General features: G+C 45.8%; 1 protein-coding gene across 1 annotated transcript; it reads left to right on the top strand.

The window, feature by feature from the left end:
* The first annotated feature begins 9,205 nt into the window (after positions 1 to 9,205).
* LOC136356605 (uncharacterized) lies at positions 9,206 to 11,350 on the top strand. Its single transcript, XM_066310851.1, has 2 exons — positions 9,206 to 9,650; positions 10,173 to 11,350. Exons 1-2 carry the CDS (start codon positions 9,206 to 9,208, stop codon positions 11,348 to 11,350), a joined length of 1,623 nt encoding a protein of 540 aa, XP_066166948.1.
* Positions 11,351 to 14,124: the final 2,774 nt, after the last annotated feature.

Here is a 14,124-nt window from a genome sequence, read left to right as displayed (position 1 = left end):
GCAGTCGCACATACTTGCATTGCAAGAAGGGAAGCACTATATATTGTTGTGGAGATGGACAGCTCACTTCCAGGGTTAAAGAGAAAATCCGAATTAAAATAGATAAATAAATAAATCATACTCTACAAATTGCCAAGTTAACAGACTCACGATCAATTTTGTGACATTTTTAATGCTGAAATGACAACACCAGTCTTTAGAGACCAAAGAGGTGCCAACATCCCTTCTCTCGTGGTGAAGTCATTATATTCAGGCCCAGTTTAGTTCCCAAACAAACATTTTTCACCATATCACATCGAATATTTGGCACATGCATAGAGCATTAAATATGAAAAAAAAAACTAATTATATAAATTGCGTGTAAATTGCGAGACGAATCTTTTAAGCCTATTTGCGCCATGATTTGACAATGTGGTGCTACAATAAACATTTGCTAATGACGGATTAATTAGGCTTAATAAATTCGTCTCGCAGTTTCCAGGCGGAATCTGTAATTTGTTTTGTTATTGGTCTACGTTTAATACTTCAAATGTGTATCTGTATATTAGATGTGACATGCCAAAAATTTTCGTTCGCGAACTAAATAGGCCATCAGTTTTGAGTCGATCTCCACATGGGTGAGAACACAGACTTGGCCATTTACTATGCCACACCAATACAAAGCTCAAAACGCATGGTCCATCACCAAAGAGAGGGGCCATGATTGTGAGACAAGAGATTATAACATTAGCAACCTAGTCACTATCCTCTACCACATGACCACCACATAGGTTGATCATATAGTAGAGCAAAGTTTTATAAAAGTGGGTATGGGAGGTACTGGGAATTCAAATCTCCGTGTCGATGAAATGCAGTAGCTATCGAGGGCATAGGGCTGCTTCCATTTTCCATGGAAGAACAGAGATAGGGTAGGCCTGAAATAGCTGATATGAAAGCCAAGGCAGAAATTAAGCAGTTGTAACACAAGATTTTGTTGTGCCGCATTCAAAATTTAACGCATGTTAAGTTAGCCAACTATGCATAAACACAACTACCCTTTTCCCCCCATTTTCTTATGATACACAGAAAAATTGTGAGCATGCATGCTTTTGCCCGGGATTTGTTTTATGTTGAAATTTGGAAATATTAATTTATTTTCCATATTGTAACAATTTTTGTAATTGATAGACTTTAAATTGTAATAAATAGATGTTTTAGCATACCTAACACAAGAGAGATTGATCCTTTCATACAAGAACAATGGACGGCTGACCAAATTTTCTGGTATACCATAAAAAAAATCCAAGAATAGAAGGGCGGCGGTGCACATGTATTAATTGTTGGATATGGCTAAGGCATAGTTTATTAGGTGCTGATTCAAAACGCTTTGCATCAAAATCCTAGAATCCATGTCCAAAGAAACCATTTGAAGAAATCAGTACCCCATGAATGCATGTAAAAACGGTAGCATCTCCAAGCCCATGGTCATTATTTTTGCTGTAACATATTATGAACCAAGTAGGGTTATATATATATTATGAACCAAGTAGAGCTTAGAAGGACACATTGTGTTACAGTCTCTTGTCTCCCCTTCTGAACCAATGTGTCCTTTTAAACTCTACTCCCTCCGTTTCGAAAAAAGGCAACCTAGTACAAAGATGTGTCTCGATTCGTTGTATTCAGATATGTCATACAAGATTGAGGTTTTTTTTGGGACGGAGAGAGTACTTTGCTACAGGCATACTATGCCAGGGTTGTTCCTGCATACAAGCTCATTTGAAATAAGGGAGAATGCTTTGCATTAATAAAAGGAAGAATAGTTTGCTAGTACTCCCTCTTTTTTCTAATATACGATGCTATTGACTTTTGACGTAACATTTGACTATTCATCTTATTTAAATAATTTACATTTATTTTACTGTGTCTTAGTTTATTGTCAAAGAAACTCTGAACTTAACTTAATATTTTTATATATTTACACTAAAGTTCTAACTAAGATGAATGATCAAATATTATACGAAAAATTAACGACGTCATATAAAAAACTGAAAGTTGTATGTAAGATCAGTCATTCATATTTTTGAAAGGTGATATTTCTTTACCCCACGTGTAATCAAATAATCAGTGTGTGCCTTTTCACCCATTCTCGAAGGTTATATACTTCTTCACACTGCTAACAACTAAAATGTCCAAGAAAGGCAGATAATAAGAACACGGTAATCGGGGATTACCGAAACATGCATGCTCTCTGGTTTCGCTTTTCATGGAAACAGGGCATGTAACAACGATCGCCTTAAAGTCTGAAAGGAGCTAGCAGGGTATCACAACTACTTATCTCTGCTTTCCCAGCTTACCTAGCTCATTTTCGGGATGCACGTTATTCAAACTGCTAAACGGTATGTTTTTTAAAAGAAATTATATATGAAAATTACTTTAAAAAATTATATTAATCCATTTTTCAAATTTATTCTTGCTAATACTTAATTAATCATGCGCTAAACGCTGCTTCGTTTTACGTGCTAAGGAGCCCAACCCTCACCCCCGAACACAGCCCTAGTCATCCTGCAGGAGCTGGCATGCCAAGAGAAGACTGATGGGGATCATGCTTAAAACAAGGATTTTTTTAGAATACCTCTGTATGGATATGAGCCATCCATTATAACAGATCCAATGGATGAGATGTGTTTCTACTAGACTCATTAAATTGCGGAGCAGTGTAGTAGATGGGTATTTCCAGAGAAAAAAAATACATGGCATTGCTGTAAAATATACGGTTGTTGAATGGTTAAGTCTGCTATCTCATCACTGTAGAGCCGGCCCGATGACTAGGGATTAGAGGGATACCTAGGATCGAGACGTGTCACTGGCCATCCTCCCCCAGCCGCCGCCGCCCGCTGCGTGCCGCACGTCGTCCGCCGGCCAGATGTCCTGGAGCTCCGGCACGTTGGAGTAACCTGCATGGTCGCCGTCGCCACCGCCCTAGCTTCCTCGTCAATGCTCATAGCATTGCATCGAGTCCGCCCTAACTCCGGATCCACCGGAGATGAGGGGGGAGAGGGCGCGTACCCCGGCGAGCACGCACCGTCAAATCCCTCCATCTCGCCGTGCTAGCTATGTGGTGCCGAATCGGCTGCTGACACGGGGTGGGAATAGGGGAGGGGAGGGGTTAATGGGAGACCTCACGGTTCTACCAGATGGCGGGACGGCTGGCGCACAACAACGACGGCCACGTGGAGATAGACTGCAACTGTACAGGGGGTGTAGTTCATAGAGGCCAACGCGCCGAGCGCCACCGTCGACTACTTTGGCGACTTTGCGACCACCATGATCCATGGACCACGACTACACCGATGCCATCTTCTTCTGAACTCCAGGTAACCAAGCCGCCCTCTCACCCTTCAACTCCAATACCCCTCTATTTTGCTCCTCGAGCATTGATCGACATAGGAACTAGCCTTGTTTAGATGAATTCAACCACACGTCCACATCATCTCTCTTATTCGATAGTTAATTACTCCCTCCGTTTCACAATGTAAGTCATTCTAGCATTTTCATCTAGATTCATTAACATCAATATGAATGTGGGTGAAAGACCAAGAACGGCTATAGAGGGGGGGTGAATATAGCAATTCAAAACTTGCCCTCAAAAATACTCATCAAACCGGATTTCTCAAAATTCTTACTAGAACCGCGGCTATTAGAGAAGCCGGATCTAGAAAAGAGGAGAGAAGGAATTCCCGAAACTAGAAGTGAGGTGAGGAGGAGATAGCAAAACTCGTCATCGCAAAATTCAAATCGCAAGCGAAATTTAAATTGCGGAATTTAAAAGGCAAAGACAAAAACGAAATGCTTCAAATCATTTCATTCATCAGTGTTGCAAAATAACCGCTCAACTACGAGCAAACATACACCTTCAGAGGAACATTAACTCAAACTTAAAAAACCTCTCGGGTAAACACACACCAAACAAATTCTAACACATAAGCCTCTCGGGCAAACATACTCCAAACTCACACCGAGACCATCTCTCTGATCATCTCAAAAGGATTACAAAAGGAGCAACCTCCACCCATGCATCCACTTATCTATTTATAGCCTAAGACCTCTAAGACATTGTCACAAATACCCTTAGGGCGTAACCCTATCTTAGATGCAATCCTGGCTGTTTATTCTTCCTTACATCCGAAGGAGACCTCTTAGATGCTTGCCACGTCGTTGATCCAAACTCTCCACACCGCACTGATCCGCGTGCTCCTGCTTCAAACCAGTAACACGCTGACACGTCGCGCCTCAGCAGACGAGAGCGTGCGCTCCGCCGCATGGGTCCCGCGCTCGCCCGCGCGCATCTAGTCCAAAGCCGCCACGCATCGTGCTGAGCCGCTCCCGCGCGCGCTCGCGAAATCGCGCGTGGGTCCCACGCTCCCGTGCCCGCCTCCGAGCCGCGTGAAACGGAGGTTGCCGCGTGTCCTCATCCGTACGATTTTCCCGCGCGCGCCTCCGAGCTTCGCCGAAACGGAGGTCGCTGCCTCTGCCTTGGGCCTGCTTGCCTCGACGCAGTGGGCCGTCGTCTTGGGCTTCTCGGCTTGGCTTCCCTTAGGGGTGGATGTCGAGCTGGCTCGGCTCGGCTCGGCTCGGCTCGGTCTGGCTCGTTAGGATAACGAGCTAGCTCGGCTCGGCTCGTTATCCTAACGAGCTAGAAACCCAGCTCGGCTCGGCTCGTTTGAAAGCTCGAGCCAGCTCGTTAGGCTCGTGAGCTTTGGGGACAAGAGAGAAAGCGAACAAGGGGAGGAGCCGAGGAGGGGCGCCGGGGAGGAGCGGCGCGGCCAGCGGCGTCCACGACGGTGTCGGCGCCGGGGAGGACCGGCGCGGGCGGCGGCGTCCACGGTTGGTTGCGTCAGCGCCGGGGAGGAGAGGCGCGAGCGGCGGCGTCCACGGCCAGCCGCGTCGGCGCCGGGGAGGAGAGGCGCGGGCGGTGGCGGCGGCGGCGGGAAGGAGCGGCGCGGGCGGCGGCGTCCATGGCCGGCGGCGTCAGCGCCGGGGAGGAGAGGCGGGGGCGGCGGCGTCGGCGCCGGGGAGGAGCGGCGCGAGCGGCGTCGTCCCCGGCCGGCCGCGTCGGCGCCGGGGAGGAGAGGCGCGGGCGGTGGCGGCGGCGGCGGGAAGGAGCAGCGCGGGCGGCGGCGTCCATGGCCGGCGGCGTCGACGCCGGGGAGGAGAGGCGGGGGCGGCGGCGTCGGCGCCGGGGAGGATAGGCACGGGCGAGCGGCAGCCATGAGGCCGGCGGTGGCTTGGGTGGGGATTGAGGATGGGGACAAGCCAGAAGGGGATTGACTCTAGGGTTTTCACAAGGTGATGGGCTGGGTGATGGGCTGTTGGGCTGGGCTAGGCGCCTGGGCCTCATCTGCTCTGGCTCGTTAAGGCTCGCGAGCGGCTCGCGAGCCAGCTCGAGCTGGCTCGTTATCTCTAACGAGCTGAAATGCCAGCTCGGCTCGTTAGGAAATTCAAACGAGCCGAGCCGAGCCGAGCCGAGCCTGTCACGAGCTTTGTATATATACCAAAAAACATATATAAAGTTTGTATACACAATCCAAACTTTATATATGTCGTATACAAAGTTTTTATACATATGTATACAAACTTTGTATACGTTTGTATAAAAGTTTGTATACGTATATATGTTATAAAAGCCAAAAAGGAAAAAAAACCAGAAAAAAACCGGAAAGGAAACCGCAAAAACCAGAAAGAATAAACGAGACAGAAAAAAAAATCGCGCGGGCCCCACCCTGCGCGCTGCCACCGCCGTGGCCCTCTCCGCGTGCGCCATGTGCCTCGCCGCGCGGGAGGGCGCGCGCCGCCAGTCGCGCATTAGAGCACCCGCAATGGTAAAGTAAGGTGCTATCTATAAAACATGTACATATCAGTAATATATTAGATTAATAGTAAACCACTTCAATGGTATGTCTATATGGGTATCTATAGCTCTCTAATCCATTGCCTCGTTTTTCTCTATACACTATCTCCAGGTTAGTAGATAGCTTTGCTCTCTCTCTTCATTTAATCTCTTCCAGGTAGGAAAATATGCTGACATGCATCTCTTGTAGAGAGTTTATAGATAACCATTGTGGGTGCTCTTAGCATTTTCGTTGGCAGGGAGGCCAAGCCAATCCAGCCGTTCCACGCGGCCCAAGTGGTGGATGGCTCGGCTAGCAGGGAAGGCTTGCAAGCTCCTCCTTACACATATACAGTACGTGTACATGCATTACATGCATACCTACGGTAAGTCCATTTACTGTAGCAGCAATGCACTTGCACAGTCCCTCCTAATTTCTTCGCGAATCCGATGCTTGCACACTTGACCTTGTGAAGCCCGTTGCAAAGACCTTCTCACACGGTGTCCGCCCACCATGTGCAACCTTGTGTCCAATCTTGTCATCCGGCATCCTTGATCGTTCTGGACCTCAACTCCTCTCTGAATCTAGTCCCGATCCGCCGTTGACCGAGATCGACTCCGATCACCTGCACACACATGAACCAAACAACCGTTGTCTTGGCACAGATGTCGCAACCTGACCAATGTTAGTCCACGTACACACTTCTTGCACTTCCGGTACTTGTCAATTTCCCATCACAAAAGAACTATAACCACACATGGTTTTACAATGGAAAATGCTAGAATGACTTACATTGTGAAACGGAGGAAGTAGTTGTTAGTGGCTAGTGTGTCATGCCAAATAATTTTTGTTGGATCTATCAAGCTCTAGCTTAGACTGTGTGAAGCTTTTCATTCATGATCAAATTTATGCCTTCGAAATTTCCTGGCCCTGTTCTCAAGAGGATTAAATTTCCTGGAGAGAGTACATGTTATCTGTTTTCTTTGTAGTCCTTTACACAGGCCTATGATGAACGATTATCTGATTATGGTAATGATCGGCCTGCACACAGTTGAACCCTGTTATTAGGCCCCATTAATTTGGAACATGTACTGTTTGAGGACATGGAGTGCATGGCCAGGAACATGCATGTACCGTTTGAGGACATCTTGCGTCAACTAATTAATACTCCCACTACTAGAAAACTCATTTTCGGCGTCGTAAGGGATCGATTTTCTCAGGCGGGCATGTAATTCGGAGCCAAAACCCCGCCGGCAAAAAAAGTACCCAGGGTGGAGGGGGCGGTCCGTCTGCGAAGATTGATCTTTGCAGGCGGTCCATATAAGCGTCGCCGCGAAGATCGATCTTCGCAAGCGGCAGACATCATGCGCCTGCGAAGATAGATCTTCGCAGGCGACGTTTATATGGTCCGCCTGCAAAGATCGATCTTCGCAGGCGACGCTTATATGGCCCGCCTACAAAGATGCCCCTATATAGTCTTCTTCCTCCCCGAGCCCTGTTCATTCTCCCCGACGTTTCTCTCTCCTAAAGTGACTTAAATATAGGGGGGGAGGTTTTGAACTTCAAATCTTCGGGGGATTTTTCTACGATACTTAGATCTACTCATTTCCACACTAGGTATGCAATTTTTTAAGCTTTTAGACCTTAATTTGTGATGGATTTATGCATCCAAAATTGTGAAGGAAGAGCTCCATGTTTTTTAATTTTATTTCTTTTCATATGTTGATGTTAGATGTATGTGTAATACTTGATGCCTCTTGTTGTAGTGGTTTAATGTGGTAACATAAATTCTCATTTTTTTTATTTTTGCTATCACATCCACCACCTAGTTCTAGATCTAGATCTAGATCTTGTCATATATGGAGAGAGAATAAAATTTTAATATGTCTATTTATTCGGTGCAATCAAAAAATAGTTATAGTATTTTGTAATATGCCGATGATATGATTTTGTTAGATTTTTCTAATGTACTAATTTGGCATGTCTGTGTAAAAAAAATTGAAATAAACTTTGATTTTTTTTATTACTTTACACTTAACCTTTAGTTAATTAGTTTTGAATAGCGATAAGTTTTTTCAATAAACCCTACAAATTTGGTATTAATTGTGCAAATATTTTACATGTATTTTTTTAGAGATATGGAATGTCGGGAATAGATGTATCATTGGCCGAGGTTTTTGTCTCCATATAGAAACGAAGTGGCTAAATTTATTGGTATTGCCAAGGCACACGCTGAGAAGAACAATATGAGGAAGATAATTTGTCCATGTGTTGACTGTAAGAATGAAATAGCCTGGGACTTTGACGATGCTTTTAAAGTGAAGGAGCACTTAGTAACTCGTGGATTTATGGACAAGTACAAAATATGGACACGTCATGGCAAAGAACAAGTGGATGGGCCTGAAAATGTAGTTCCGACACAAGTTGAAGACATGGTGCATGACGATGGTTATGTTGAGGACAAAATCGACCTAGAGGAAATGTTACGTCATGCAGAACCCGAGGTGCTGATGGGGTCGGCTAGAGGATTAAATAACTTTGAAGCTTTACAAAAGGCAGTAAAGAAAGTTTTGTACGATGAGTCGAAGGGCTGTGACAGTGAGTTCACAACACTCCGGTCAGTTCTTGAACTTATGAGGTTAAAGGCGAGACATGGATGGTCTGATACCAGTTTTGACAGTCTGTTAGAACTTCTGCAGAAAATGCTACCGAGGTCTAACTCACTACCATCCAGTACATATCAAGCAAAGAAACTCATATGCCCCCTTTCACTTGGTGTGGAAAAGATTCATGCGTGCGTAAATCGCTGCATACTGTACAGGAAAGAGTACGCTTCTTTAGATGAATGTCCAACATGCGGTGCAAGCCGGTACAAGTCGAATAGCAATACTAGCCTAGAACCCTCTGAAGCAACTGAGGGACGACAGAGACAAATCCCGCAGCTTGTGATGTGGTACCTTCCTGTCAAAGACCGCATTAAACGGATATAATCAAACCCGCGAGATGCGGAACTAATGCACTGGCATGAAGAAGGGCGCAAGAAGGATGGGATGATTCGACACCCGACAGATGCTCGTCAGTGGATAAACTTTGATGCTCAATATAGAGAGTTTGCTAAAGACCCACGGAACATTATATTTGCATTGAGTACTGATGGAGTTAATCCTTTTGGAGACATGAGCAGTTCACATAGTACTTGGCCAGTGCTTCTCACCATGTATAATATTCCTACCTGGTTTTGTCAAAAGCGAAAATACGTACTACTCTATATCCTCATACAGGGACCCCGTCAGCCTGGTATTGATATAGACGTATTTCTTGAACCATTGTTGGAAGATATGGCTGATTTATGGAAAGAGGGATTGAAAGTGTGGGACGAGTACTTAAGGGAATACTTCACAGTGAAGGCCATCATCTTCGTGACCATTAACGATTATCCAGCAATGTTTTCAGTTTCAGGTCAAATTAAAGGTAAAACAGGATGTGTGATATGCTTGAATGGAACGTACTATAGGTATCTCCCGGGTTCCAACAAGCGTGTGTACATGCGGCACCGGCGGTTCCTACGCACAAATCACAAGTACCGCAAGATGAAGGCGGAGTTCGATGATACTGAAGAGACTGATCCTGCACCAAAACCTACATCGGGAGAAAAGGTGTGTGCAATGACAGAGAAAATTGTTTGCGAGTTTGGAAAAATGACTAAGAAACCATCAAAGGGGACAAAGCGCAAGAAACCCGAGAAGAATACGAAGGAAGGGGATAGTAAGAAGCAAGATGACAGTTCGAAGCCAGATGATAAACTCCCTCCCCCATTCAAGAAGCATTCCATATTTTTTAAGTATCTCCCATACTAGAAAGATCTGGAGGTTCGGCATGCCATAGACGTCATGCATCTAGAGAAGAATGTGTTTGACCACATAGTTGGAACATTGTTGGACATGCCGAAGAAGACTAAAGATGGTCTGCAATCAAGGATGGACCTAGTCGAGATGGGAATCAGGGAAGAGTTACACCCTCAATAAGGAGAAAAGAATGGCAAAGTATATCTTCCACCAGCCTGTTTCACACTGACACCTGAGGAGAAGAAGTCATTTTGCAACTCACTCCGTGATGTCAGAGTGCCCATAGGTTTCTCATCAAACATCAGTCGACTAGTTTCAATGAAAGATTTGTCGGTATCTGGTTATAATTCACACGACTGCCATGTCTTGCTCACCGTGTTTCTTGCAATAGCAATAAGAGCCATAAAACCGGAGCATTTAAAGGTTGCTATCACAAGGTTGTGCTACTTTTTCAACGCAGTGTCACAGAAGGTCATTAGTCTCGAAGAGTTAGGAAATCTCCGTACATTCGCACATGAGACCCAGTGCCAACTTGAGATGTGTTTCCCTCCGTCATTTTTTGATATGATGGAGCATCTCATTGTTCACATTGTGCCGCAGATGGTTGCGCTTGGCCCATTGTACCTCCATCAAATGTGGTCATACGAGCGTTACATGGTGGTTCTGAAGGGTTACGTCCGAAATCGTGCACATCCAGAGGGATCAATGGTTGAGGGTTATAGTACTAAAGAGGTTGTCGAGTGCTGTATCGATTACCTCAAAGATGGATATGCAATTGGAGTACCTGTGCCCCGACACGAGGGCAGATTGAGTGGCAGGGGAACGATAGGAAAGAAGAGATTCGTCACCCATGATCACAAATCATTCCAAGAAGCTCACTTCAGCGTGCTTCATCAATTTGCTATTGTCGAGCCGTACATCGATCAACATATCGAACTAATACGAGCTAACAATAAGGGTCGCTCCACCGAGTGGATAATGAAAGAACACAAGCGTCTCTTCATAGATTGGTTGCGAGACCTAGACTTACTTGAGGGAGAAACTACCGATGAAATAACTATGAAGCGGTTGGCTTGTGGTCCATCAGCTACAGTAAATTCTTGGCAGGGATATGACATTAATGGATATTTGTTTAGCACAAGAACCCGAGATAATAAGACCTGTACGCAAAACAACGGTGTCCGTGTGGAGGCAATTGATGAAGCCGGGGAAAAACAATCATGCTTCGGGTTTATTGAAGAAATAGAAATCGACTATGGGCACACAATGCAATTCCCCATATTTAAGTGCCAGTGGGTAAAATACCCGAACGGGGTCAATGTTGATAAGTTCGGTCATACTGTTGTTGACCTTGCGAGTGTGGGTCACAAGGATGACCCTTGGGTACTCGCCAATCGCGTGGCACAAGTGTTTTATCTGAAAGGCCCTTCAAATTTGAAGAAAGATATAGTGCTACCAGGGAAACAAAAGATATTGGGAGTGGATGGGGTTGATGATGTCGAAGATTACAACCAATACGATAGTATGCCACTTTATAGTCAGTTTGTACAGAAGATTAAGAATGTCGAGACATCTACTCAGAAGACTGTGAAGCCTTACATGCGCACAGACGGTGTGGGCAAAAATGTTAAAGGGTAATGATTGTTGAGTGGCATGTAAGCATCTAAGAAGTTAGTAGTTATGTAATGGTCGTATGTAAGGTGATGTGTGATCATATCGCAAATTGACGAACAATTGTACACACCATTTTGCATATTAATTAGTTCGTACTAATTTTTATGTGCAATTACCATTTGAAGGGTAAAAATTTAGTTAAAAAATTTGAAATTAGTAATATTTGAAAAGTGTAATTATTTTTATGTGCAATTACCAGTTTGTTAAAAAGATCTTCGCAGGCGAACGGCCCGCTTGCGAAGATAGTAAAAAAGATCTTCGCAGGCGGACCGCCCGCTTGCGAAGATAGTAAAAAAGATCTTCGTAGTCGGACCGCCCGCTTGCGAAGATAGTAAAAAAGATCTTCGCAGGCGGACCGCCCACATGCGAAGATGATCTTCGCAGGCGGACCGCCCGCCTGCGAAGATCTTTGCCCTATATAAGGGCAAGCCCACGGCGCCAAAATTTCTAAGTCCAGGCGGGAACCCTAGAAATTTTGGCGCCGTCAGGCTGCTGAAATTTTTCACCGCCGCACGCCTCCGCCGTCCTCCGCCGCCGCCCGCCTGCGACCTTCACTCTCTGACCGTTGTCCTCCACCGCCGCTGACCGTCGTCGTCCATGCGCTGCCACCGAGACCGTCGTCCTCTGCCGCCGCCAACCGTCGTCGGCACTCTGCCGCCGCCGCCGCCGACCCCTCCACCGCGCGCCCGCTCCACCGCCGCCGGCTCCTCCACCGCCACTGGCCCCTCCACCACCACCGGCTCCTCCACCACGCGCGCGGCCGCCGGTGGCCCCTCCACCGCCGCCGGCCCCTCCACCGCCGTCGGCTACCCCTCCACCGGCGCCGGCCGTTGGCCCCTCCACCGCTGTCGGCCACCCCTCCGCTCGCGGCCGAACGGCTTCATCGGCCGATCGTCGTCCACGAGCGAAGACGTCCTCGGCCGAACGACTTCTTCGGCCGGTCGTCGTCCACGGCCGAACCTCGTCGTCGGCCGTTCGTCGTCCACGGCCGAAGCCGGTCGTCGTCCACGGCCGAACCTCGTCGCCGGCACTTCCTTCGTCATCCACGACCGAAGCTCGTCGTCGGCCGTTCGTCGAACACGGACGTGCGTGCATGTGGGTGTTTCCTTTTATATGTGTGTGCATGTGGGTGTGAGGGGGTATATATGTGTGTGCATGTGGGTGTGAATGGGCATGAGGGGTGGGTGATATGTGAATGAGGGGTTATATGTTGATTGTGGATGTGAATTTGGGAATGTGGGTGATATGTGAATGAAATTGGGAGGGTATGTTCAATTTTGCAGGATATGTGAATTTGTCAAATTTTTTAAATAACATGTTGGAGGGTATGTTAACATTTTTTTTTAAAAAAAATGTGGAGGATATGTTTGCCTTTTCCATTTTTTTTAGTCAACATGTCGATGAAATAAGGAAGTCAATTAGTGCACTACTTGATAATAACATATCAAATTTCGTACAAATTTGTTTGTAGTAATTAATTTAGCATAATAGTAAGTAGTCATTAGTTTCGCTATTTAAATTTGTTTATAGTAATTAATTTAGCATAATAGTAAGTAGTCATTAGTTTCACTATTTATATTTGTTTGTACTAATTAATTTAGCATAATAGTAAGTACTAGTTAAATTTGGAAATCTCAGAGAATTTAAATTTGTTCATACGACATATTGTTAATATACAGTTTATTTTTGTACTAATTAGTTTGTACTAATTTGAGTAATTTAAAATGTGGACGATAACTCTTTTTTTTATATTAGAGGTTTGAAACGATGGCCGATAGTACTAAAGGGACTGAAGAGAAGGGTTTAGGGGAGCATGAGCAGTCCCTTGCTATTTTGGTTGCTCCGGAACAAACGGTCCCACCGGAAGGTAGTTCCGACAGCGACGTAGGTGACGAAGACGAGGAGTACTCGTCGCCAAGCGATCCTTGTCCAAGCCCAAGCCCGAAGAGAAGGAAAAAGGGCGACGGTGAAGAAGGCGACAAGGACTACATTCCCCCTAAAGAAGGGGTAAGTAAACTTTATATGTAAAATGTTCACCGTGATAACTATTAGCCTGAGCTAATTCAAAACTTCCATGCATACCTTCTCGTAGGAAATGGCGCCACGGCGATCAAAACAGGAGCCGAAGAAAAAAGTTCCGTCGAAAGACGACGACGTACCAGCTAACACAACCGGCACAAAGAAAAGCGAACGGTCAGCAAAGGCGAAGAAAAGGAAGGGTGAGAGAAGCGTGAATAGAAAGGATGAAGGGTTCCATGTTGTTACCCATGTTTCGCCTAAAGGAGAGCCGCTCGCCCCTAAGATGGCACGTGCAAAATTCAGTTCACAGTGTGGTATAATAGTAAGGGAAAAGATCTCCATCACGGTCAAGGACTGGGATCATGTATCAAATGGGGATAAGGAAGTCCTATGGAAAGAGTTGAAGAAAATCTTCCAGTTCCCGGAAGGATCAGAGGCAGTAGTGAGAAATTGTGCACTGCAAACAATGGCCAAGTCTTGGCGTGGTTGAAAAACCACCTTGAACAAGAAATTTGTGAAGACGGGACGCACACCATTTTTGACGTATGCCAACATAACCCCCAATCAGTGGGACGACTTTCTGACCTTGAAGAACTCCCCGGAAGAAATTAAAAGGAGCCAAAAGTATGCAGAGTTGGCCAAGAAGAACAAATTTCCTCATCGCTTAGGCTCCGCGGGATACGCACCAGAGGTGGAGCAGTGGACAAAAGAGGAGGAGG

Source organism: Oryza sativa, chromosome 5 (assembly GCF_034140825.1).
Source record: "Oryza sativa Japonica Group chromosome 5, ASM3414082v1".
Taxonomy (NCBI): Eukaryota; Viridiplantae; Streptophyta; class Magnoliopsida; order Poales; family Poaceae; genus Oryza; species Oryza sativa.
This window is presented reverse-complemented; position numbering and strand designations above follow the sequence as displayed.

Bases quoted from the DNA above. Each gene is read 5' to 3' on its own strand.
- LOC136356605 (XM_066310851.1), top strand. From the start codon at position 9,206: ATGGCTGATTTATGGAAAGAGGGATTGAAAGTGTGGGACGAGTACTTA. The intron at 9,651-10,172 runs GTTCGAAGCCAG...TTTTCAACGCAG, and splicing joins TAGTAAGAAGCAAGATGACA to TGTCACAGAAGGTCATTAGT.